The 27,982-nt window shown below is 41.0% G+C and overlaps 1 protein-coding gene across 1 annotated transcript; it reads right to left on the reverse strand.

The window, feature by feature from the left end:
• Positions 1-21: 21 nt before the first annotated feature.
• lrriq1 (leucine-rich repeats and IQ motif containing 1) lies at positions 22-27,982 on the reverse strand (the record flags this gene model as incomplete). Its single annotated transcript, XM_084555933.1, has 25 exons — positions 22-155; positions 2,938-3,058; positions 3,626-3,686; positions 4,192-4,306; positions 5,426-5,496; positions 9,663-9,815; positions 9,917-9,988; positions 12,074-12,240; positions 13,419-13,602; positions 14,135-14,566; positions 17,367-17,549; positions 21,171-21,264; positions 21,571-21,644; positions 21,852-21,979; positions 22,548-22,741; positions 23,043-23,193; positions 23,281-23,433; positions 23,685-23,881; positions 24,128-25,505; positions 25,662-25,736; positions 25,993-26,156; positions 26,812-26,926; positions 27,024-27,100; positions 27,214-27,310; positions 27,866-27,982. The coding sequence occupies 25 exons, from the start codon at positions 27,980-27,982 to the stop codon at positions 22-24; spliced, it is 4,707 nt and encodes a 1,568-aa protein (XP_084412059.1).

The following is a 27,982-nucleotide window of genomic DNA, read 5'->3' on the forward strand; positions in this document are numbered from 1 at the left end:
CGCTGTGGAAGGATTTGTGTTTTACTTATACACTCTGTCCCTCTTCTTGCCTCCTCCCCAGCCGCCACTCAGCTGGACTGGGTTGTCTCGGAAGGAGATGCGCTCCTTTTTTGACGGAGCAGACGTGACTCGCTTAGGACATGGGACTTCTTTTCCTGGAAACAAAGTGGAAGAGGACTCTGTCAGTATTTCAATTGTCAAATGAATCAAAATGGTAACTGATCAAATTTGTATTTTTTCTTAATTAGATACAGATCCATTTTTGCTGTCTGCTCTTTCTGTCGGGTCAGCCATTTTATAGTCTTGAATAACATGGGTTATCAATAATCAAAATAGATCCCCATCAGAAGTCTTCCAAAACAGTCTGTATTTGGAGCTGTAATAAAAGTAATATATAGATTATTTTACCGCGGAAGAAAACTGTCAGAATGTGGATTTCTTTCACAAGAAATGGAGCACAGGGCATTAAGTCCAATAAATACATACACATGTATCAAAGTATTAACTCTTAAAAGACGAAGGACATTATTTCATGTTGATAATTAAATCATGAGGCTAATTTCAAGCCAATGACTAAGATAGTGTCTGGATCCTATAAATAAGAAGTTTCCCATTTTTAACTCAAAGAAAGCTTTAATGAACAGAAGAACTGTAGTTTTTATTGTTTTATATTGAATGATTATAAGTAAATACAATATAGGAAGGTTTTACTATATTTAAGTTTTGAAATATTGTGTGTTAACTTTATTAAACCACACACTAAAGACTTTTGTATTTCTGTCCTTTGTGTCTCAGATGCACCGTGTGTCAGAGGCCCTTCCATTTCACCTGGGGATCAGTACAAAGCTCTTTAAATGCACAGAACAAAGGCAGCACTTCTACCGAGTATGATGCATTCCACGTGTAGAGCCCAAGCCTGCGGCCTCCACGGCCGCCCCACACAGGGAGCCAAACAGTGGGGAGGGCTCTTTAAGTGGGGGGCCTGGACGCATCGCAGGTACTGACCCAGCTCCAAATGTCTGCACAGCTGGCACATTGTATAGAATATCCATCAACTCACAAGTCATACCTGATCGCACTTCTTTAGGTTTTGATTTAGTCAGTGTAATTTTTTTTTTTTTCCTTGCGGTTTGGTGTAATACAGTTTAAAGATAACCCACCGCAGTCTCTTGTGTTTATTATCAGAAACTTTGGGCCAGCTCAGGTGGCTGAATTTAGTTTATTAAAGACGTTTGTCCAATGATGTGTTCTAAATCAAAAACAGAGCACGGAACTTGTGGCACATGTTGCTAATTTTAATCCGAGCTGTTCGCTCTGTTATTAAAAGGCACAGTGATGAACAAATGGCCGCACATTTGACCCGACCGCTGTGACCAAACAAATTGTTTTCGATCATTTTACTCCTATTAGGGTTGAACAGCGGACAAAATTGAGGGAGCAGATATGCGACTTAAGTGGTTTCCTCTGCACACGTAATGAAAATATTTTGTGAGCCTGGAAACGCATTTTATGGTACTGTCCCAGCGAGTGGCGGGTATCGCATTGCAACAGGTTATAGAGTAGGTTACAGACTATTTATGTAGTCTTTACTGCCATGGCAAACTAAGTGAACCCTCTAACTTAAGACTTTCACTTTGATGCATGTCTGCCACTTCAGAGGCAAAGGCTGTATAATGTTTTGTGAGTCACACTCTTTTACTGATACAGGCTTTATATGAGGATTCACATCAAAGTAGCTCCATTCCTATTTTCCCGATTCCTAGATTTAAGTTAAGTAACCCATTTCCTCTGATATAAGTACTATTGACACCATTAGATGCCCTTTCCAAGTTTATGAAATATCTAATTGGCTTTTTGAGAAATGCTTTTGCCTTACACACACATTGCCCTAGACAATTTCGATAAGTGATGTTTTCATCAGCAAGGACAAAGAGGCTTTCTTTCTCCCAGACATACTCATGAAGAGAACAACGGCATGCCTGCTTAGCACAAAGACGCTCGCTCCTGGTGCTGCTGCACCTCGTGGATGGCATTTTAGAATCATCATCGGAATCCAATTTGGCTTCGTTAACGTGGACAGGGCTCTCCTTCACTTGGATTCCTGGGCTTGTTTAATGTGGTCATCTGCCGTAGGCCTGTCAGTAGCATCTTTGTCACTCAAACCTCCTGAGCCCCACTTCTCTGACAGAAGGGCCAGTCATTCTTCACTGAAAGGACGGATTTTTTATTTTTTTTCCTCTTACTGCCCGTTTCCTGTCAGAGGAGAAATTCACGGCACTCTGTCCCCAGCCCGACCTTGTGGCTCCCCTCCCACAGCAGCTGACCGGTGGACTAGTCTAGCCTGAATAAGCAGCAGCCTTTATCCCTGGCTCTGTGCACTCAGGTTTGTGTGACCCAAGGCTCACGTGTGCAAGTATGTAAACCTAAAACATCTGTACACACATGTAATAAATGTACAGTTACATGTGCACACGAAAATATGCAGCGCTTCAACTTGCCTCTCTGTGCAGCTGCCCAAACTGAGTTTTGCGTCAACTGACTGTGCGTGCCAGTTCGCTCAGTTTTGTACAAAGTAGAGCTGGTATCTATTATTACTGGTATTTTGATTTCACATTCCAGTTTCGGTTGTCGAAGTTTATGTCTTTTTAAATAATATATCGGCATCGCATATACTGGATTTGTTTACATAACCATATTGTATATATACTGCATGTGTATGATTATCTTCTGTGATTAATGAAGTTCTTTAAATAAATTAGAAAGGAACAATGGCTAATAAATGTCTTAATTTGAAATTAAAAACAGTGACACTGATGATTGATTTTAAAGGGATCTAAAATACAACAATTTCTTCAGACTGTTTTGAATTTTTAGTTAATAATTTCAAGTGAAGGTGATCTTGGGTAGAAAGGTGGCTGTGAAGTTGACAAGACTCACTTGTGTGACCCGAGGAGTTTCTGCGAGGATAACTGTTCACTTTGCAAGACTGGGCAGCCATACTGCAGCAGGCCAACGATCCAGTGGCGTGATGTAGACGATCTGCGTATGCTGGGTCAGCCTACACACACACACACACACACAGAAACACACACAAATGAGGCCCAAAATGACACATCTCACGCAAGCAGTCCAGCGTTTTGAAAAACATTCAACAACCAGCGGCTCTGCAGTCGGAACATATCTAAGGAACAGGAGGAAGAGGGCGGCTCCTCTTGCCAGTAATCATAACTCAAACTGCTCTAGAACGGCACAGGGAGACCTGCGGTTTCTGACTTCAAAGCCCTCACGAGCGTCAGCATCATATTCAGGTCCAGGCAAAACTGCTCCAAAGTGACACAGGGATTTCTGCAAGTGAAATGAAGAAATTGCAGCCAGTTGATCCGATTGAAAGTGTCACTGTGGAGCTAAAGCTCAGACTCACCTCCCCCCCTTCCCTCTCTAAATCAAAGCTGATGAGACAGGCCCCGGGAGAGGGGACCTACAGCACGCGACGTGACTCTGACTGGTGTAAATGCTGCATACCTTCACATGCCAGAACCCCCCAGAAAAGATTCAGATCAAGATTCACCGTCGCTCTATGAAGTAAATGAACTGGAAAGGAAACATAGGCAGGAACGGTACTCACCACAAGCTGCACTCTGCCTCCATTCAGAATGGATGCGTTTATCTCTGGTAAGAAATGCTCGCTGAGACAAAAAGATAAAAACATTTAGGCTTTTAATGCTCTGCGTATTTCACTTCTATACAGTCATTTCCGACTTTCAAATCCACCTCTTTGGCCAGCAGAAAAATGTTTATTTAGTGAATGCTCGCTGCCTCTGTTACATATAGAGACAGTGAGTGCGTGAAAAACATTTTAACTTTAACACATCAACATATTAACTCCAGTGGTATCTAGCCATATCATTTCTGGATTTCTGGATATACTGCATTTGTCCAATTTCTAAAATATCAGTTTCTGAACTGTCTGCCTCCTCTCCAATTCAGTAGAAATTACTTTTCTGGGTGTCCCAAATGTTTTATTTTAATAAAATGTGTCCTGTTTACATCAACAGATATTTCAGGTACAAACAAATATTCATGGCTGGATATTATCAGCGGTAAATTGGAAAATGCATATGATAAAACACCCCTTTAGAGAAACTTTATCGACCTAACACACCACCTTGTGACCCACATTAAGTACCTTACCACTCTGAGAGCCTGTCAGACTGAGCAGCCTGGGTGTGCAGCCATTGCTGAGCCTGCTCCCGCTTCACTTGCTCCGTCTGCTCTCCCTGCTGAAGGCCCAGCCCGGCCTCACCAACTGCACCCGACAGAAAACAACAAATAAACGTCACAGGCCATTATTTCATTCTTCTTGTCTTGACGACAGCGCTAACAAAGAGAAAAAGCTCACTGCCTAATTAGCAAGTGCTGGGGAGAAAGTGGCATTTTTTTTCTAAATGACAGGAGCCGTAATCGATACTGCAGTGTAGGAGCTGTGCTAACAGACGCTCACCAGTGTACAAGCTCAACAAATAAACAGCTCACAGGCTTGGTCTGTGGTAAAGTTGGGTTTCATTGTAATTACAGTGTGCCAGGTTCCCCTGCGCTGTGACAGAGAAGTGGTCAAAGGCCTCAGCGTTTACGTTAAGGCTTAAGGTGGTGTATTTGTTTAGAGGACTCATGGGTATTGCTATAATATATTTAGAGCTGCTGAAAGATGTAGCAGGGAGGGCGATATTTTTTCGAACAGCTGGTGAAGCCTGTGGTTCTTAGTAAAACTGGAACCAAGCAATGTATCAAAAGTTGGTTAAAGAGAGAAATCTGTAGGGCTGATGATTTACGAGCCGTGCTGAAATCCCATAATAAAGTCGTAATTCAAAGTAAACATTTATGTTGCACTGACAGTAAAGCTCCATAGATGGGTGTGAACTGATAATGAATTTTGACAGCCCAATGCTGGAACTAATGATGCATTTATTTAAGCCATTAACTGGCTTTTGCTGTGCTGTAAGAGGAAGAGAAAAGCTTTACAGTTTTCATGGGTTAATTGAGAAGCCCCAGTAAAAATGTCAAGTGATAGATGCTTTCCCCTGGGGCAGCAAAGGCCAGGAAATGGCTACTTGGAGTTCCCAAAGCAGAGAGAGAGATGGAGCATATACAGTCTCATTCATATACTTATTATAGTGGTGAATCTGTGCTGCATTTTCAGTTCCTATATATTGCCTCCACGTGAAAAGATCCAATATAGTTGTAAAGCAGACTTCATAAATCGTTGTGAGGTGATTTTTTGAGGAATGCATTGAATGAACAGTTTAGCAAACTCAGTGGGTACACGTTGAAGAGAAAAGTTCGCATTTGTGTTGCGACCCAGTAGCATGGAGAGACTTCTCCTTTCCTGTTTCCCCTTCAGAACCCCCAACCCCAGCTCCCTCCTGACCTCCTCCAACCTCCTCAATCCCCCTCCAGTATTCCTCCAGGACATCAGGAGGGGGCCGGTAGGAGTCACGCCTGTTAAGGGGCGCTCTTAAGCACATTAAGTGATCTCGTCTACACTGAGGAGGGGAGGATTCTGACTCTCAATATCAGAGAGCTGGAACGGAGGAGGGTGGAGGCTTTGGCCCGCAGCAAACCAGAGATGAAGGAGAGACGATGTTGGCACTTTTGATCCTCCTCCCCTCCAACCACACGGCAGAAACAAACAACGCTGGGTCATGCAGTGGATCAGAACCAGTGCAGAGCCTAATGAAAAATAAAACAGGGGCGTAAATTGATGTTGATGATGTTGATGATGTTGTTGTGACTGAGCTACTTGTGCTCACAAAAGTATCAGTCAAACAGTCGGACAGTGTGATTGTAGACAATGGAACAAAAATGTATCCCACTTTATTTATTTCATAAAAACTGAAAGTGAACACACCTTTGGTAACCATTCAGCATTGCTACTACAGCAAGACGCTAATATAATCATTTAACCATTTAACATTGTAAGAAGCATTCGTCAATGCCTTAAAAACATTGCTGATTTGAGTGGAAAGACATTGCGTTATTGTAAAGGTCAGGTCCTGCTGAAAGAAAACTAGTTGAAATTGTATCTAAAGTCAGATGTGTACACATTTTTATACACTTTATCTTGAAAGGATTTCATTTGCATCTTGGCTTGCTATTTGCTCATGAAGACTTGTAGAGCATATGCCTGAAGCACATGAAACTTATCCCATAAAAACACCAAAGTGAAGCTTTACTTTGTTACTTTGTTTTGTATTTTGTGTGTATGGCATTTTGTTGGAAGCTATAGAGCGACATCATGAAAAGTGTTTAAGGAATCCTGTTTTCATGGCATTAGCAAAGTAGAAGAGGAATCAGAGCGTGTCTGAAATTTGACTGACTCAGTGTTTTAGTTGGATGTCTCTCTCTGTTAGTGATTCCCAACTGTACATTGGCTCTGCATGTTTCTGTGCCAGTAGTCCCCAAATATACACTCTGAAGAGAGACCTCCACTGCTTGAGATAAATAGAAGCTCAGTGATTCCGATGGAGAAATTGAATGCGTATGAATGGTGGTAAATTGTCTAACATGAAGTTATTTTGGATAGTCTGCGATAAACAAAATGATTGTGTTTCAGTTTGACTTTGTTGATGGCTTGAAGTGTGAAATTGAGTTAAGTGCTCAGGAGGTAGGGGTTCCAGGCTGAAACAAAAATACATACCCGTGTGTCCCTGTGACATGAGGACGGATGTTTGGTGGGGTTGGATCTCAGTTTGGATGGGAGAGGAAGGCTGGAAGAGTGTGTGTGTTGTGTTTGCCTGGGGGCATTGGGTGTATGGAGTTGGTGGAAAGTAAGAGTTAGAAATGAGGACATAAGCTTCGAGGCATACAACATCTTCAACATCTGCTGAACCCTAATAATAAAAGGTACAAATTATTTTAAAAAATAGGGAACTTTATTATCTATATTTTTGGCATTTAAAAGAAATTTTGTTGTGGCTCTGCACGATTCTCTCCCTCTCTGTCTTCTTCTCTGGGTATGTAAGCCGATACCCATTTCAACTGGGTTACTCATGTCCAGCACATCCACACAAAGAGCCCGGATAAAATAAACACGCCGCGTCGGATATCTTGGAAGGAATCTGTCATGGGTTTGGGGCTAATCACCTCCAGAAGGGGCTTGAGTCAAAGCCTGAAATGCTAGCCCCTGTCAGGGAGTGCTGGATGGGCCGGGCTAGTCTGGGCTGGGCTGGCTAAGCCCCGGGCACTGGGGATGGATCCGGAGGAGGGGGTGCCTGCCACAGGTCAGGACCAGGGAAGGAAAGGGAAAGGTAAGCCTGGACCCGTTTACACAGTCCCAGGATCATATCACAACAAGTCAGTCAGACCCAGCCACTGTCGCCACGGCCTCACGGTCATCCTGTAAAATGTCAGCGGGAGTCGTCTCGTCCAGAGTCAAGCTGGTTAGAGTTATGCAGTTAACAGGATCCACCCGGTCAGATCAACATGTGACTGAGGATACAGAGCATTAAGCAGAAGGAAGGATGACATCCTAACCAGAGACTCCATGTTTTGTTATCAGCTGATGTAGCTGCTTCATATCATTGCTCGAGAGCACCAGTCCCATATGATGAATTATCAAGACAAGGGTGGAGAGGTAAGATAAGGATACTGGAAAAAACAGAGCTGGAAATATTGTAAAGTAATACGTCATCATCGGATAGAAACTGTTGGCTGAGAGCTTATCCGCAGCAGTACGGTCTCAGACATGATCCCAGTGTCGGTAATCACAGAGGTGGAAAGTTGACATAATACACCTGCAGTTCAAACAAATATTAGATAACATAAAGATGCTGTCATAGCCAACTCAACTCAACTTTTAATGTCAAAAATTGTCCATCACTGCCTGATGAACGTGGCAATTTGGTGCAGACAAAAATGTAAAAAGAAAATGTAAAAAGAAAAAATCTGAATCTTTGAAATTGTTGAACTATGTTGATCTTTGACCGTGCAGTAATGAATCAGTTGAAATGGAAACTCCTCCACAGCTGTTCTACAAACAACTTACGAAACGATTACACCTAAGACAGAGGAGTTCTGTTGTTATGTAAACTGTAGGAAATGACAAGTGAATATGCTGCATTACTCCACGGAAAATTAATGGGCATTACGTCCTCATAGCAGCATTGGACTTGGACCAGTTTCTTCGCTGCCTGTTGTTGCACCGTCCCTCTGACTGCTAGATGACCGTGAGCGTTGTGCTCTCTGGATGCAAGGCCTTGACCCCGGCGGGTGGGGGTGGGGTTGGGTGCAGTGGAAAGATGGAGACAGGCCCTCATGATAAAAGCAGACTTCCCCCTTTCCTCCCTCGTGCCCTCCCTTCCAGCGCTTCCCTCCCTTTTAAGTCTGGCTGTGTGTGTCACAATGCCAAATCATCTCTGCACCTCAGGGCAGGCCATCAGGAACACAGCAGAAAAAGATGGAAGAAGAAATTTGCCTCTTCTCGGAGGATCAAAATACTTCACACCACAGTCAAACTGTAGAGTATTTAAGACTATAAATCCATAATAAGAAAACCTCACATCATCAAAAAGCCCAAAAATTGTCAAAGCGGCTTATAACTAGCAGCTAAATAAGATAAAAGTATGGGAATTAGTCTGTCTTTAATCGCAAGGCTACTGCTCTTCGTGAAGGGCATTTGTCAGCACTGCTTTAACACAAACTGCAAAAGTTGCACTGAATCACTTGTGATCGATGAAAGGATTCTATGTTTCATCTTACAGTAGATGAGACAGTATAGATTGTGCAAAGAAAGGTATCATAAAAAATAGAAAATATCTACAGATGATTCTACAGGATGTGTGAATGTGTAGCATGTCTCAGGTCCTACCTTTTACATAATTTCTCATATGTCGTGCAGGCCTGTTTCGTGTCTCCACTGGACCCTGGTGTAATTTCTTGTTTCTGAACATGGCAAGATGGATAGAGGGATCTGAGACAGCAAGAAAGAGAGGGTCACAGAAGGACATGGGAGGTCTAAAACCAGGAGCAGAAAAGCAGAATCCAACATTCGGAAAATATTAGAACAGTGCTCTGGTTCCACTGAGGCAGATGCCACGAGGAGTTACAGCCGACATAGACCTGTGTGCTGGTGGAGCAAGATGACAAGAGCTCTGCAGTTGAAATCATGCATTTGAAATTCTGATCAAAGAGCAGCCTTCCTCTACATGACCATGGCATGATATCCGTGGCAGAACTACTGTTTCTTGGAGCAGAGCAGAGGTGAGGTCACCTTTCAGTGGAGTCACACTCAACCACTACAATGAAATGGGATGAAAGTCATCGCGAGATGACTTGTCAAGGGGTTTCTTGGCAATCGTTATTTCCTTTGCAGGCATTCAAATAAGGCCCAATGAGAGGCGACAGGCCCTGGCTTCTGCTGTCTGTTATGGCTCGTTAACATACATGGGGTGGAAAGGTTTGGTGCTGTTGAAGCACGGTGGTAAGAACAAAGATGAGAATGAAAAGAGGCAAAATTAGTGTAGCTTTTTAAAAGAAAAATGATCTCATGCGCGTGCAGCAGTTCTTTCCATGATGTGAGGGATACAGCATAAAGATTAGGAATGAGCAAACAGAAAGAAACAGTTTATAAAAATGATTATTTATACCTCACAAACAATCACACTCACCAGAAAAAGGCACAGACGCAAAATCTCAAGAATATATTTGGAATTATTCCGTTGTGAAGACACTCACCCCTATGTTTCTTCTGCTCTTTCTTTGCCTTCATCTTCTGAGCTCTCTTCAGCATCATTAGAGCTGTGTGGCTGTCAGTGAAGCCCCTGCAGACAACGCGGAAACAAATGTCAAACAGAAAAACGCATTCTGTAAAATAACAAAATGTAACCAGAAAGAAACAATGCATGAAAAGATTCTAATTTACCATTCTTCCAGAATCTTTTCTGATCTTTCAGAGAGACCGCTCAGCACTGAGGTGGAAGCAGGAGATTTGCTTCTGAAATAGGAGATTATTATTTGTTTACTATTAAGAGATTATTGTCTGTAATAAGAGTGAGATCCAGAAATGTACTAGTTTACTAGCATAAGATGTATGTTATCAAGGTTATCGACTATACCAACTTGCCAGTGATCCTAAAGGCTACATTAGTTCAATCAATGTTGTTGATGCAACCATGAGAAGAGAACGTTCAACGTAAACATTAGACATGAGTCGTCATGGTCTTCAATCAATTTATATCTAGTTTAACCATTTGATTCTATACAAATTTTGTATTTTTTGTATATTGTATTTTACATAATGCGCATTCTGCAGTTTTCTTTTTTTTATACTTTGCATATTGTTTCTTTAGTATTATCTAATTGATACGCTATCTTGATGTTTAAATGTTTTTGTTGCATATACTTTAAGTTATCCTGACTTTGGTGCTTGAGCAAATACTATTTCATCAATGAATGTCACTGGTACAGGATATCAAAAGTGTGAATAGGAGCAACTGTGATATCTGTCTAAGTTCTACAACATATCCAAAAGCGTGGATCTAATTTCTCTACGTTGAGCTTCCTCTGTGTGCAGACTCAAACAACATTACTGTGATTTTACCAACACCTACCTACTGGAACTCTCCGGAGAAATTCTTTGTGCAGCAGAGTCCACATTCTCCTCAGCCACCCAGGCCTGCTTTGGGCTCCACACAAGTGGTGGGGGGAGTATACACTGGGAGGGATGAAGACAGGGTCCAGGAGGCTGAAATATATATTTTTTTAAAGAATCAGTGTCAGTAGTAATTTACAAACCCTATCACTGGATATTAGTAGATTGTCATGCTTTTTAAAACAGAAGTATGTATTGTAGTCTTTGGATTCTCTTAATTTGTGCCAGTAAGAACTGAATCAACATTTGAAGGTGTTCAGAAAGTTGTGATACTGTAACTTTAAATGGAAAAATAGAATTTAAGCTCTGTCTAGAGGAGTTCATGTCCTCTGTATTCCTTAGGGAAAATGAAATATAATGTATACAATGATATCTAGTCACATTTAACTCAAGAGCATATTTTCATTGTAGGTGTTTGGCTGACATTTGTAACCGAAGTGAGTTTTCACACTTGTGGAATGCTCATATGTAAGTCAAACTAACAGCTTAATTACTCTCCAGATTCCATTTTCTCTGTGTCCAAGCGCTAAATTGTTCATTGCTGCCTTTGATGTGTACCTCAGTGTCAACACAATGAGGCCGGCCACGCCAGCAGCTGCACCCCATCAGCTGGCCTAAACGGGCTACCATGATGTACAGTGCTGAGCACGCTCCAAAGAAAAGATCCAACCAGAGGTAAATGAAGGGGGAAAAAAACGGACGACAGTCCAGCCGGCATGAAAAATGACATCTGCTGGTGCTGAGCAACCTTCAGCCCTGCAGGAAATAATCTTGTTTTTCAAGAGAATAAACTTAAAGATCAATCAGGGAGGGTGAGGCGAATCCTGGATGGGGGCGATAAGCTAGATGACACGGGAAGAGGATAACTCTTACATTTCCCATGGGCTGGTAAATCCCAAAATTCACTGGCCACTTTGACTATGATAACAGCCTGCCAGGTTTTAAGAATACTTGATAATTTCCCAGGACTTTACCTTCGGAGATAGTGGCTGCTGAGACACAGGGTAATATCTGGGAGGTGAGTTCTCAGAAAATGTCCAGTCTTTTTCCAGAGCTGCCTTTGTGAAAATGGAAAATATATTTTTGATATGCATGTCTGCACAGAGGCAAGGAACAAACAACAAAGACTGTATCTTCAAATATGTATTATTACAGTAAAGTTATACTGAATGTCAAGAAGAGGTAAAAATGATAACATTTGTGAATGTGTGTTTTTGATGTGTAATGTATGTGTGTGTATGCACAGTCATTATTTGTTATTATTAGTCTTTCTGTATTTAGGTATATATCCAAATTTGTTGGTGTGCAGGTTTATGTATGTATGAAAAAATTGTAGGCTAAATAAATATACAGGCTTTTTTTTTTGCATCTTTGTATCAACCCCTGCGGAAGTTTATGTCTCTGATGGGGCGAGGGGTGAAGAATTACTGAACCGTGAAAGTGAAGAACTCACGAACTTGTGTGCATACCTCATCGAAGATAAATTCATCCATGTCCACCTCCTCAAAGGTGTCATCCTGTCCAGCATCGCACCATGTGACAGTAGCAAGCGCAGATGCAAGCCTCCTCCTCAGACTGAAGCCCCTCCAATATGCCTGGAGGTACCCAGAGAAAGAAACTTTCCATGAATCACAGAGCAAACATAAATATTGTATGTTATCCCATTAGGGAGATAAAACATGCTAAGCCCTCTTTTAATTGCAGAGAGTTCTGCTGTCTGAACTCTGTGTGACTCTGGGCTGTTCTGAGACAAATGGAGCTCCAGTGTGCCTCTAAATCCTCCTATTCCCAGTGGGCTGGGGGGGCACACTTCACTTCAAGTCGAGCCGCACAGGAATTCTACAACTCTTACTACCGCACTTCTTTGGAATCTGATTAATCACTCTGTAACTTCCCACCCCCAAACGCACACGCACGCAAGCACAGTTCTACACTACAACCCCCACTTTCTACCTTGGAGAGCCCTAAAGAACTCATCAAACACTTTTTGTGTTGAGAAGGGATTTGAGAGAGGTGTTGAGTAGCATGTTTTTCAGAACAGCAGCTTGCACGTCTGTGCAGAGGATTAGCCAAGTAAGCCTCCATAGCACATGTGGCCTGAAGATCAATGTCCAAGGATGAAAACGGACATTTTCAGTGATGGTGACTTCAGCAACACTGGAAAAATGTAGTTGTCGTAGTTCTTTTAAGGTCTTTAATTAGACAATGACAGGTTAATGAGAAGTTTCTTGTGAAGACATAACAATAATTCAACTGGATTTTATTTTTCACAACAATCCAACATTTCTCCCCAGGGAACCCCCAAGGGAAAAAATCCCTTTTGACAGAAAGAAGCCTTGAGCAGGACCGAGCTCATATGGGGCATATTTATTCCTCTCCTCTCATATTGTATAGACTCAGTAATAAATAAACTAAACATAAAACTGATCTATTATTTGACAATTCAATAACGGCATCTGTAACGCATCTGTTCTTAGACTTTTAAAATATATCCATGGACACAGTGACCTAATGGATGGACTGAACTAGACTGACAGTAATTACCAGTAAAAAGTTTGACTGATTGAATTCATGTCAGCTATTCCAAATGGCCTGTCTGGGTTGTCACAGCATCAGAGAAAGCAGTTTGATTAAAGAGGACAGGTGACGGGTGCTGCAAAAATATGCACATTATGGGCACCAGTATGTATGCTATATAACAAGGCAACAAATATAGTTTGTAAATTCTTAACCCAGCATTAACCTTTTGTTCAGTAAGTTCAAGATGTTTTACCTGGATGACAGTTGCTGCATAGTCTGGGCCAATAACGCTCCGGTTAATAAAGGAAGGTCCCCAGTCTGGTTTTCCTCCATCTCCTCCTCTTTCTCCTCCCTTCTCTGCAATGGGGGGAGCATGTATGTTCCCAAATTTCTGTCTGTATTTCCTCCAGTGCTGCTGAATCACGACTGCTGCTGTGCTGCTCCAAAAACGACACACACACACACACACACACACACATACACACACGTATAGACAAATACATAAAGTGAGGGATACACATGATGTCATAGCACCTTCATCTTTCAAAACATGAATTTATTTCAGAGCAGACATCTGGAGAGCAGGACTCTGGAGAGTTTAAGCCTGTCCAAAGCCACCCTTCATATCAAAGATCTATTGTCCTCCCAAAGATAGCGCAGTGGTAATGATAAAGCTTCGTGTTAAAATGAAGAAGATCTTCAACATCATATGCTGCAAATCAAATAGTGGAGGCTCCAATGATGACAAATGCTCCGCAGCAGAAACTAATAAAATGGTGAGCTGCTATAAAAAGCATTATATGAAAACACACAGCGTTTGCTTTGAGACAGCAGTGTTCAGTTGCGTACCATGAAAGAATTTAAAGGCTTTCATTACATACATCCTACAAGCTGACCTGTCATCAGCAGTGTAGTGTTTAATGGAATGGGTATACAGAAGAAGATGTCATTGACTCAGATAAAACTTACTTTTTGAGGTGCAAGTCTTGTTGGTTGGACACAGGTTCTTTTTCTAGACTAAAGGAGGTAGTTTTTCCTTTTGTTGCGAAGACGTGAACACCGCCAGAGTTTGGTTTGCTAACTGCTGGCTCTGGTCCCATTTTAACACCATCAAATGTGTCACGGCGACTCTCCGCAGCTGGCGTCTCCTCAGTACCCCAGCTGCATCTCAAGTTGTTTCTGCTTAGAATGACTGGTGGCATTTTGGCAGTGGACTCCCTTTTTGGGTAATCAGCGATGATGGTGTCCACTTCCAGTGTTTCGGCCTTTGTTTGGGCAGCAGCCCAGTGCTCATCACACACAGTGGTGTCACCATATTCGTGGGCAAATCTCTGCTCCTCAGCCAGCTTCAGAGTCATAGTGAAATGTCTCATTGCATCATCCAAGGAAGATGAAGCATCGCTATAAGCAAAAGAACACAAAAAGTTACTGTTTGGATAAATTGCTCAGAATATGAATCAGTTGTTGTAGAAGTGTGGGCCCTAGTGACCTGCTCCCACACATCGTTTTGTAAAATTACATTTCAAATGTACTGTATCCTAGTCCACATGAATCCCAATCAAACCCACTCACTGGATTAACTGTATGCAGTGGATCATGTGGACAGACCCTCCTGCATGTAAAGTCTGAGTCAACAAACACATTAATGGTGATTTATATTTTATGAGCCCTCGGCTAAGTGACGGCACTTGGGGAAATGTTGTGAAATTCGAGCTAAATTTTCAGGATCTTGCCAATTCTGCACAAATGTACCCACACATATACATTAAGAGAAGCAGTTTTCCACTTCTTTCATTTAATGTGATTTTGAGTTAACGTCTGTGGTGCAGATTGCTCTGACACTGGGAAATTCACTAAGCCCACAATAAGTAAATCCTCTGTGGATCACTGGATCTGGTACAGTTCAGGTTTGTTCACGGTACGCACAGTATGAAAAGTAAGGAAATATTTTTGTTTCCAAACTAGATTACACATCAGTTATAATATAGAAATCACACCGAAGGCTATTACAAAATCTTTCCCAGCCATTGAACCAGACTTCAAATAAATTTTTGTTTATTTAGACTCTGATTTATGGTGCTATGAAATTAAATTAGGTACAGAGTCATTTAGTTTGGAACATACTATTACAAAATAGTATTAGCGAAGTTAAATTTAGCAAGCTTAATTCAATCCATTCTGTCGCAACACACATAATCTTATATTGAATTAATGAAATATCAGATTTTTTAGATCCTATTCTTGACCAGTTCACCTGAGGTGAGTGTGTGCTCATATGTCTGCGTGTGTTTGTGTGTACGTGTGTGTGTGAGCGAGAGCTGCCTGTCTCTTCTCTGTCTCCCCTAATACCATATAATGTCCCTTTCATTGAGGGGATAAACTGACGACAAAGCCACCTCAATAGAAACTTAATGAATCTATTAGCAATGCTAGGGTCTGCTCCCCTCCCTGTCTTCAACCCTGAGGGCCCAGAGACACTCGACCAGTCTAGAAGGCCAGTGGCTTTAAGTAATACAGCTTCTTTTTGACAAAGACCTCGCTCTTCACTCTCAGCGGGGCAAGTGAGAAGAGTCAGGGGGTCCAGAAGCACTGCAACCCCAGTGACCTCCATCCCTGTACCTGCTGGTTCACTGCAGGGTCACCATGTAGCGGAAAATCTAAATTATAGCTGCAGCACAATATGACGATGACAGAAAAATTAAGTAATTCTAATATTATGTGCAACTATCAAACTCCTCAGTGGTTACTTCGTTTTTTTTTTTTTTTAAATCATATATATATATATATATGTCTCATTTAATTACTCAAGTGCAAATAAACCTTTATTTTAACTGCTTGTTTTACAAGTAGGTGCTCACTGCTTGTAGGGAAAACATTTTAGTTAAAATTTTTCACAATGAGCCCTAAGCAACCTCAAAAAGTACATCATATGTATGAAACAGAGCCTTTTTGTTAGAAAAACAGTATTCAGCCTCCTGCCTGTGAAACGTTGAGAAACTATATCCTTAATATACATCTAGCCCACCTTCCAGTCACCAGCGAATTGACGTGTGGCACTCTTCTCACCTCATCTAAACCTCAGTCTGACACAAGGTCAGGCCAGGGGTTAAATGGCTGTGTTGGCTCTTGCAAGGCCCCAAAAATGGCCCATTGTCCAGAGGCCAGGGGGATAGAGGGCACACAGTGAGGGGTGAAGTGAAGGGAGCGCTACGCTACCCCCGAAGCCATAGGAGTCCTCAGTGTGACCCGTACGAGTAGCCGCCGCCACGTTTCATCTTTTGTGCTGTGTAATTTGGAAGGGTCAGGAAGATAAGCAGAAAGTTGACCACTGTTTTAAGTGCTGGTGGTCCGACCAGCATAGGAGCGTCAATGTGTGTGGAGGCCAGTGACACTGAAGGACTTATGAAAATAGATGGACGTTGTCTTTAGGCTCACTACGCCCTATGTATCAGACATAACAAGAGGTTAGCTAACATTCCTCACTGCTTGATGTCTGTATATCTAACAGGACGATCGACAAAAAAAAAAAAAAATGCAATATGACCTCCTGTAAACAGGCTCGCAGTCATTTATATTGCATTATTCTTTTATGTTTTTTATAGTTTTTCTTTTAAAGCGCGTTCTAATCCCTTTATGGTGTTGCCTCCTGCATGCAAATGGAATCACATTTTCTGCCCTCTTTTCCCTAAAAGCACTACCTATCAAACATACAGCACTGGCTTGCCAAGCTTATGTCTGCACTTCCTAGTTGAGAAAAGTTCTTTAGGTAATTTATTGTGGAAATCATAATCACTTGATTAAAAAGGACAGTGCATGATAGTGAGTGAACATACCATCTGTAACGCTGGAACCACAGTACATATCAATACATGTAACTGAGATGAGCATTTTAAACCTTCCTCCCCAAGAGCGGTTTCAAGCTCCTTCAGAAGTCTGTACCCCACACATTTTAGTTTACAAATACAGATAAGATACTATGATCTCTGGTGTCAGCATTGGAGAAAATAATGAAGAAGAAAATTATGAAATCTTACCAACAATAAGCTCCTTAACAGTGTTTCCCTTTATGAGGACAGCTCAAGAGAGGGATAACTATAGATTTAGGGGCCACACACCTATCCAACCATATACTCTCACTGTTGGTAACACAGGTGGTATGCTGACAGTACATCTATACACAGCCAGACAGTATTGTGTCTCTTACCTGAGCTCCATGCTGTGATGCTGCTGTAAATCACGCGTCTGCTGAAGCTGAGCCTGACAGAATGTTAGGAAGCAGCCTGAGGCCAGGGCGACCTGTTGAACAGCAGGGGGCGAGAGAAAGGAGTCTGTCTGCTGGCTATCAATGGCCCTCAGACCAGGCAACGCTTTCTGTAGTGTGGCTCTGAAAAAGAGAGAATACTGGATAAAATAACAGCCACTTTTATGGTTGTAATGTCTGTATTATCGACAATAAATCTTTGAGCAAATAGGCTATTTAAATAGAAAACACATATTCCGCCACAAATCAGATTTGCACTTAAATCCCACATAAGACCGATGTGGTCCATATCCATAACCAAATCGTAAAGTTAAAACCATGATTTAAAAAAGCGAATTCCTTCTACATTTAAATTTATCTTTTGTACACATTTCAATCTGTGGTCATGTTCACATTTCTGTCTTTTAAGTAACGATACTACACTATACACTGCAGTGAATACACACTACTTCATGAGTCCCAAATGAATAAACAACGTGAACAGAACTCAAACAAGAATTTCAGATGCAGTGGAGAAATTTTCACATTAGATGCATGTTCTGCCAGGGATACAAAATAACACATGAAGACTTTACCATGGAATATCAGCATGATACAACTTTGATCTTTTAAGCCGAAAGATAAATCGATAAAGGCATTTCAGACTCAAGGAACAGACGCAGTTAATTCTATATTTCAAGCCAGTTACGTTGCGATGTAACTTGTCAGATAATCACCACTGTCTTAATGAAAACTCACATTAGATCTACATGAGGTTAGAAAGTTGAGCTGATATTGAGGAGCTAGAGCAACCATTCTCTGTTTCTCCCCAGCCAATCATGTTCATGCGCTTAAGTACATTGTAAATCTAAACCTCTGAACTACAACTAGATTGATACGTTTACAGTGATTTAATGATCCTCTGGTATAAATCCTGTATGCTGTGATTTATGTGAAGTTAAACAGCTACTTATTTATTAAAACCTTACTAACTGGCATATGTTAGGTAGTATGAGCCTTCAACTGGAGGGAAGCCCTGAATGTGTGTGAGTCTGGGGGAGAGGTAACCGCTGCCTGAGGCTAAGGATGTACAAGCAGAGGAATCTCAACTATCTGCCAGAGAAACAGACTCAGAGCATCTACCAGAGGAGCACTGGCCAAATGTGGTCTGTGTTCAGTGGGAAAATGTGGAGCTGGAAACTCTACAGGACACCAGGGAATGGCAACAATAAAATCAGTAAAAAAATACAAGCCTTCAGGCTGCAGAAATCAAGAACTGGGTTTTTCAAAATTGATTCACAGAGCACCATATGCTCTTAAATCTTGCCTAGCACGTCACCAGAGAAGGATAAAACATGTGCTGAGGTGAAACCTCTCATTTACTGGTTCAGATGGATTCATAAAGGCTGCATATGTGAATATTTGAGACTGTCTTACTTTATAATGTACACATAAAGTTCTTTACATGCACTACCCTTCTTGCAGTTTTTATGACATCTTGTTGCCTATAATTTTTAACCATCACTTTATTGGTTTCAGAATTTCGCCAGAAGACTGTAGCCAAAAATAAACCAGCTGGCTAACACTGGTACATTAATAGATTTCTGTGGAATGTTTTATTGACCTCTGGCTATAATGTTTTTTTCTCTCTACATTCTCTGGATTATTTAAACCGTTAAAAGCCTCATTTCACACCAATAACTTCATATTAATATATTCAGTCTCTGTTCAGTGGCTAATAAAGGTGAAGCAGAGTGCATAATTCTTGTGGAGCAAGTAAAGTAAAGGTATAATCATATAGAACAATACTATATGCAGATAGCATGCAGAGTTTTCAAGATCCTTCCACCACCCAGAGATAAAGATGTAGGACTGGATCTGTGTACCGGCAGGGGAATACAGTTTTGATGTGGCTGCATAGCGCTTTCCAACACAGATCAGAATTAGATTCCTACTATTTGGGCATGATTCCTGGCTGGTTGTCTTCAATGGAAGCTCCAAAACCCAAATAGGACCTATTGGTTGTAACTCAAGCTCACTGTGGTGGGGTGGAAAATGTAATTCAATTCAGAAACAGACGTCAATTAGGCACACTTGTGACAGCGCAGGGTAGACTCCACACAAAATAGTTCAATGCAATGAGTTGTTGATGTTTACAATGGATGATTCTTATTGAAGAATTGGGGGAAATGTGCTGTGGTAATGATCTGCAATAGACTCAACAGCTATTATGATCTTTCCAAAGCATAAAAACAGTTTAAGAATCAGACATTATGTAGACTGCTTAAGTGCCACCATGTAGCTGAAACTCACAATTCAGATGCTATGAATCTACACTGGATACAGCTTGAATCTCTTGAAAACTGATATAAATGTTGTCCTCCTTTCAGAGGGAAACACTGTTCTTGGCTGAGATTTTTTTAACCTCTCTTCTCCAGCCTGTTTGAGCACAAGTCCGTATTTCATTTAGTGAAGACTTCCTCCAAAACACAGGCCCTTAAAATGGCCCTGATTAATCAGGCCCAGTGTTTTCTTCATCTACGTCTCCTGGATCAGGGGCTGCCTACAGGGAGTGTAATTCTTAGCGCTTGCCTTTTGGTGCTTTAATTTAGCCGATGTTATCACTGGCTCAGGATGAAAGGGCCGGGGCAAGAGTGAGGGAAATACTAGAGGTTAATTCCACTGCTGGCACTGGAGGTTAAGTAAAGTTCAATGAAATATTAAGGTAATGTTTCAGTTAAGGCTTAAGATGGAAAAAGCATTCATAAGTTAGGGTTATTCTGGACAGAAAAAACACCACAAAAAAAGTAAACAGTAAACCCACAAATAAAAAGATTTTACACAGATTTATTGAACGCAATGGACACCACTGGAAGTTTAACACGTGCATATGTTGTCTGCGTTAGGTCGAAAAACTGACCAGTGAGATCTCCGTAATACAAAAGTCTGAATTTTCTAAAACTGAAACACTAGGGACTTTTTGGTGGGGTGAGTATCGATTTTCATATTTTTCTGTTACTAAATGGGTGTGAGTAACCCTGAGGACCCAAAACTTTACAAACCTGCAATAGCTGACATCACTGCTCATGACAGTTGAATAGAAGCAAGTGAAAGTGGTCATCGCATATTTTTCATATAAAATCATTGCAAATGTCGTAGCGTGGACAAAATATTTAGCCACTCAACTGTAATTGCATGAGCAAATTGACAAAGAAAAGATAACTGATTTTTCGGTTGTATCAATATTTTGGGAATTTTGAGCATACGATGCAGCATACGTACACACAGATGTCTGTGGAACCTTGTGGTAATCTAATAGGCAACGCGGATCACAGTGGTAATCCCAGGGAGTGGACAGGGAGACCTGTGTTCAACTGGAATGTTTAGACTACCTGAGCCAACCGACCGAATTTGTGATGGAGAAGCAGTGGCTTTTCACTGGTCTGTTCATTTGAATGACTATCACAGCAAGTCACATTTCCGAACAGAGGAAGCTAAAATTGTGCAAAATATTTCCAGAAAGAACTACGGAAATTTCTAATTACTCTATCTTGATCTGAAACTGTGTCCCGGGTACTGCAGAGGACAGTGTGCTCATGTAAGAGGTTAACAGCTATCCAGAAAATGACATTAGGGACATATGAATTTGCAACAGCACTGCCTGATGTCTCCTAGATGCAGATGCATACAGATTAGATAGCGGTCACTGGAAAAACAGTGGCCCATGTCATTTGGTTAACCTCCTCCATGCAGCCGTCACCTTACCTCCAGCCATGCTCCTGCTGAAGGGGATTCCCGGTGAGCTGGACGTCTTGCAGGAACTGACAACCTTCCAGATTGTCACACACATTCTGAACCTCTGCCAGGAAAACAGAAACAGTTTGTGGTCAATTTCACAAACGTCCCATATAGTTATGTGACACTAAATCAACGAAATGAAATAAGCCATAACCCTAAGACCCAAGTGTACATTGGGTCTTGGGGTTATGGCATTAAACTAGAGGCAGCAAAGTCCAAAGTCATTAGGTCAACACAAGTGAGATAAAGTGAATATCAAATCGCATAGCTATTACAATTCCAGACATTACTTGAATAGTACAGTTAAGTTACGGCTTTATTATAAAGGGAAGTGTATATATAATGTTTAATCATAACAACATGTTACCTGACAGGCAGTTGAATCTAAGATCCAGATTTTCAAGGGAAACAAAATCAGACATGGAGGGCAGCTGGGTAATTCTAGGAAACAAAGAAACTACTTAGAACTCTGCACCATATCTTAATCTAGGGTTCATGTCGCTGTGAACACAAAAGAACACAACTGAAAAACATTCAGTAATATTCCATATCAAGTTACACTGAAAAAAGAAAGAAAAGCCATAGTGTTGTTTTGTATTTTGTGTCTGCAACACTTAGGCAAAGATAGACTGGAGGAATACTGTGTACCTGTTTTGGGCTGCAGAGAGGTGTTGCATGAGGGGAAGCCAGCAGGCAGAGAGGTCCTGAAGGGAGGAGATGCTGTTGTCGTCCAGATGCAGCTCTCTGAGAAGGACCTGGTTGTTCAGACTGGGGGGCTGTTGTAGAAACAGGGTGAAGTTGTCAGTTAACACTTGTCACACTGTGAGGTTAGGCCAACTTTACATTGCTGCTGCGCCCGCAGCATCTAAAAGACCCCATCTATCAATGTCAGTTGATCTGGTCCTGCTATGGTAACTGGTGTCAGTGTCAGCCACAAGTAAGGCTCATCAGGAAATGAGTGATGCAATTAGAAATACTGATTATGTATACACTATCATGCTGCTCTTACTTTGATTTTGAAGAATACTTTTTCTTTAGTGATCAGTGAGATATGATGCATTCAATAGTCCCAATAAGTCAATACTCAAAATTATGTTATTTGCAAATTCAGGACATTCAGTGCATAAAAGGAAAAAACATGGCTTTGCTACAAACAACAAATGCTCTTCAACATATATATGGTAAAAAAGGTGCAAAAAGTAGCAAAACAATGTGGGCCTAACTCTGTGTTTTTTAAAAGCCCATCACCCTCTCAAATGTCCAAACACCGCTCTCAAACTTAAAATACAGACAACGCTGACATCAGATGTAATGCTTTCAATCATCATCTGTGTCTATAATTACCTCAGAAAGGCTGTTGGCTCTCAGATCCAGCGTGTGGAGCAGAGCGCTGTTCTCCAGACCCTCCACTCTTGCCAGGTGGTTGTGTGAGCAGTCCAGGTGAATGAGTGTGTACACGTCTCTCAGCCCTTTGGTGCTGATCAGCTGGTTGTGGTCCAGTGACAACCTCTGCAGCCTCTTCACAGACTCCAGACCAGCTAGTAAAAGAGATGAAAATCACTTGTTCAGACAGGAAAACAATTCAGGATGAGTCTGAATATAAGCAGAAGAAAAAGCATGTTTAAAAACATTAAATGATAGAGTCCAAACTAACACAGTCTATATGTATGATATGGTGCAATGACAGTAATTTCTAAGTCAACAAAGTCCATAGTCCCAGAAAAGGGCGATAGTGCCCTCTTGTGGAGAACTGAAGACTTCTTAGAAATAGTTCAAAACATTCCTAAACTGAGTTAATCTCTGTGTTTGATGAGGTATAATGAATTCACTGATTCTCACCAATGCGAGTGATGGAGTTGTGCGAGAGGTCTAGGACGTCCAAATTATCAGCACCGGTTAATCCATGAATGGAAGGTAGTTTGTTGTGGGCAAGTCGAAGAACTCGTAAACTGGTCATATTTTCACATTCCATGAATGAGATCTCATTTTCCTAAGACAAAACAAATGTACGGCGTGATCATATGAAAAACATGAAAACTGGATGCAATGACTCTATCTGCTCTGATGCTATAATCACCCGCAGATCAATGTAGCAGAGCTCTCGTAGCTGGCTGATGCCTTCCAATGATCTGAGGCCGCAGCGCCTGAGAGTGAGGGATCGAAGCCGAGGGCACTGGGTAAGAGTGGACAGGCTGCAGCCAGGCAAGTCCTCCAAGGTCACCGTGGTTACCTGAAAGAGAGGCAAACATGCCTGAGGAGTTTTACTGCATATTCAGAGGTAAAGTCAGCAAGTGTCATTTACTAATTTACTTAAGATTTGATTTTTATTGCAAATGCACAATTTAATAAACCTATTTCTTAAACCTTTTATAGCAAATTAAGTTTAACTTGTGTCATATTTAACAAATTTATTGGTAATAATTGGCTCTGGTACTAAATGATATCCCTTATGTGTCCGTATAGTGCCCGAGCACTTGTTACCTCTTGTAGAGATCTGCAGCCTGTGGACTGCAGCAGGGTATGTGAGCAGAGAGGGGGCAGACTGCCGGCCTCTGCTGCCTTCCTCAGCCCTCTCCGACTCCGGACGGACGCTTTCTGCTTCCTCCTGTTCTGGAGGGACAGTTTGGACCAGGGGATGCAGTCCTTCATCCACGACAACCTCTTCTGCTCCGTGTGATCTGAAAGGCACGCAGCTGAAGAGCAGGAAGTAGAGCAAGACAGTGCTGCTGGTTGGTCCATAGTTTTATACATGGTGGTCCGACTAACGGTCTGGTCATGTTGTTGTAGGGTTTTAGAGTTGCTGGGGCAGTCTGTGGACTCATTGTGTAAAGGAGCAGGGCTTGAGGATGTCAGTGTAGGCTTGACTGCATGTTCAGTACCACATGTATTACCGTTTTTCTCTGTATTATGCATACTAATGTCACTTTCTTTCAGTCTTCTTTCTTCTGTTTCTATGTTTTCTCTCACCCGTTCCCTGTTTTGCCTCCCATCCTCCTCTTTTCCCGAGCCTCCCCTTTCTTCCTGCCTCTCCTGTTGATCTTTTCTATCTCTCTCATGTTCCGTTTCTCTGTTGCTTGCTTCATTCTCCTGCATTTCTAGTTTGAGTCTTATTTCTTTCTCTCTGTTTCTGCATTCCTCTTCTTCTTTCTGTCTCTTAATTTCTTCGTCCAACTCTTCAGTCTGCTCTTCCTCCTCTTCCTTCCCTGTCATATATTTATTTTCCATACCATGTCTTTTCTCCTCATCCATTCTCTTTCCTTCACCTCCCTCTTCCTTTTTCTTCACCTGGTCATGCATCATCTTATTCCCAACTTCTGACTCTCTGCTGTCTTCTTGACTTCTTCCCTCCACCTCATTTTTCCCTACCTCCTCCTGTTTCATTCTCACCTCAAGCTCCTTAGTAACTCTCAGCTCTTTCTTATCCTTATATTTTATCTCCTCTTCTTTCTTCTTTTCAGGCTCATTCACATTTGTTTTCTTCTCCTCTTCCTTCCCTGTCATATATTTATTCTCCATACCATGTCTTTTCTCCTTGTCCATTCTCTTTTCTTCACCTCCCTCTTCCTTTCTCCTCATCTGGTCGTGCATCATCTTATTCTCAGTCTGCGACGTTCCTCTTTCCTCTTCACTTTTTCTCTCCTGCACCTTCTTCCCCATCTCCTCCTGCTGCATCACCACATCAAGCTCCTTGGTTATTCTCACCTCCTCCTCCTCCTTCTTGTTTCTCTCTTCTTCTTCCTTCTTTCTTAGGTCACCTTTAAGTTTTACTTCTTCATTTTTCTCATCCTCCATCGTCTTCTTCCCGGCCACCTCAATGAATTGTTTTTCATCCTTGCCTTTTCTTTCTTCTTTTTCTTTCTGTATCATTTCCTTGTTTCTTCTCTCCTCCTCTTCCCTCAGTTGTATTTCTTTTCTTTTTCTTTCTTCATTTTCCTTCTTCATCTCTTCCTCTAACTTGTTTTCTTCCTCTTCTCTTTTTCTCTTTTCCTCTTCCTCCTTCTTGTTCATCTCCTCTTCTTTCTTTCTCCTGTCTTCTTCTTTAAGTCTCATTTTTTCAGTTTTTCTCTGTTCCTCTTCCTCTATTCGTTTTCTCTCTTCCTGCCTTTTCCTCCTGTCCTCCTCTTCATTCTTCCTCTTCTCTTCTTTTTCTTTCCTTTTCCTTTTTTCTTCCTCTTCTCTCTTCCTCCTCTCTTCCTTCTCCTTCCCCCTCCTTGCCTCCTCTTCTTCTTTTTTCTTCTTCAGCTCCTCTTCGATCATTCTCTTCTCTTTATCCACTCGTTTTTGTAAATTACTAATCAGTTCCTGTTTGGAAAAAACAATTACTACATTTTCAACAATGCTAGTTGTTTAATTTCATTGATTAACATTAGCTCAGAAATAACTGAACAAGCCAAATGGAAATTGTAAACACTCCAATTCACAAGTTTGAGTCCCTGCAGTAGATCAAGTTTCAGGTACCTGCTGAAGCAGCAACTCCTGTTCAAGTTTTTCCTGCGCTCTCTTCTCCATCAGTTCAAGTTCCATCTGATGAAGCTGGAGACAGAAGTTAATATTTATATTTATGATAAAATAGAGGTATACGTTATATTAAAAAAAAAAAAAATAAAATAGTTATTGTATATTTTCCATGATATTTAGCTCTCTGTTCACTTGTCAGTTTCTCTGTAAGGAAATCTAAGGGGACTCATTTGTACCAGCAGATGAATTCATGTTAGCTCATCTGACTGCACCTACATCTGCTGTATGAAGCATTAACAGAGTATTGTGCTGAGAAGATGGTGTCAGTTACCTTCTCTGCTTCCATTAACTTCCTCAGCTCCTCCTGGAAGTCGATTTCCCTTTGTCTTCTTTGCTCCTTTTTCTGCATCTCCTCTGCATCAAATGCACCGATTTTCGATGTCAAATAATTCTGATTCTCAATATAGTCATCTGTTTCAGCTTCATCTGTGACAAGTACAAAAGGTTATGGGTTATATACTGTAGTAGTTCAGCAAGCAAGGAGGAAAACCATGAATACGTGTCAGTGCAGGCTCAAATCTGGCTTGTAGCTTGTCATCCTTCCCCTATATTAAACCATACGCCTTTAAAAACTGTCTCAAATCTAATGCATGAAAAAATATACATAACATCAACACCATTAATGATGTGGACCAGATGAGAAGCATATGGTGAGTGCCCTTTTCTATGTTTTGTCCCAGACTTGTAAATTTAACACTCAACAAAATGAGACAACAGCGACCTCTTGTGGTGGTGAAAAGAGCTTTCAGTGTATTGTCAGAGGTTCATCAGTGAAATGAAAGTGGCTTAAAATTTGATTACTGTTGTAAATAACTTAGATAAGTTTGCAAAGTACCAACACAATATTGTTTTCCATTAATCGTTTATGTATTTCATGATTAAGTTCACATGAATTACTGAGAATCATGCCCAAAATCAGACGCTTTAACCTTTCAATATATTTCAATATATGCACATGAAAAATAAGAAGGGGTTCATTGTGCACATTTAGTTTAATTACACATTTCAAACGAATTACTTCAAAATTTGAGACAGATCCCATGGGATGTACCATACATATTTAACTCATGTTGCTAGGCTTGTACTCTACCTTCATTGTCGGGACACAGTGACACATTGTGAGTAAAAAGTGTTTGCATCTCTCCATGGGCATAGAGAAGACAGTCATCAGTCTTGCTCTCCACATTTTCAGTTAAATAAGCGACCTGTATCGGGAAAAAAGGGTTTTAAGTCATGAGGCATTATATTTTGGATATCATACAGAAAGACATTTGAGAATATATCATAAAGAGACACATTTACCTGCTCATTTACTTTCATCATTTCCTTATTGAGCTCAATAGGCGTCAAGCCCTCAGTGCGATAGGATGCGGTGATGTCTATGATGCAATAAAATAAAGCGCAGATTTTACCAACTACGATCTCGAAACAATCGCAGCCACAAAAATCATTTACATTTATTATCTTTGTGTGAGTCTAGAAGGTATCATACCTTCAAGATCCTCAAGAATGAACTTTTCACAAACTGCTGCTCTGCTCTTTGAGCTTTCAAAGTAGCTCAGTAGAGATGTAGGAATATCACCTGAAGCCTATATTGAGAAAATTGGTTAAATATTAGTGTAGTGACATTACAAAATGTAAATAAGTGTTAAGGGAAGTTTATGTTTGAGTGTTGTTTCCAGTCTAACACCAGTTTTTAGGATCTGTGACATGAAGCAAAACATAAAACATTTTTGTAACCCTACAGTCAGACTAGATTTAAGCGGGGTCAGTGTGTGTTATAGGCACAGAATCGCCCATAATTTCCACAATATGGCCATAATCCCGTGTTTTATCTAGTTTGGATTTACAAGGGGGTGTTACTCCTTAATGATGGCTTTTTTAACGTGACGCATTCAGATTAATTTTCTTCACAGTTGATGTGAAACACAGATTTGAAAACTAAATAAAATAAAGAAGATACACAGATATATGTAAAACCCATGCCAAAATCCAACACCCACTCAAACTAAAAGATAAAAAAGATCCTACTGTTGGATACAGTTAGCTTCCCCTGTCCAATCAACATTAGCAAATGTTATTTTTTATTTTTTATTTTTTTTTGTTTCAGTGTTTAGGTCTCAGCAGTAAAATCATAAACATACCGACTCTTCGTAGCATGAAAGATCACCGTGTTCTTCTTTAGTATCATCAGTATCAGAGTCGACTAGTTTGTCCTGGTCTAAGATGACTGATTCACACATCTCATTAGCATCCGTCAT

This window comes from Chelon labrosus, assembly GCF_963514085.1.
Source record: "Chelon labrosus genome assembly, chromosome: 11".
NCBI lineage: Eukaryota > Metazoa > Chordata > Actinopteri > Mugiliformes > Mugilidae > Chelon > Chelon labrosus.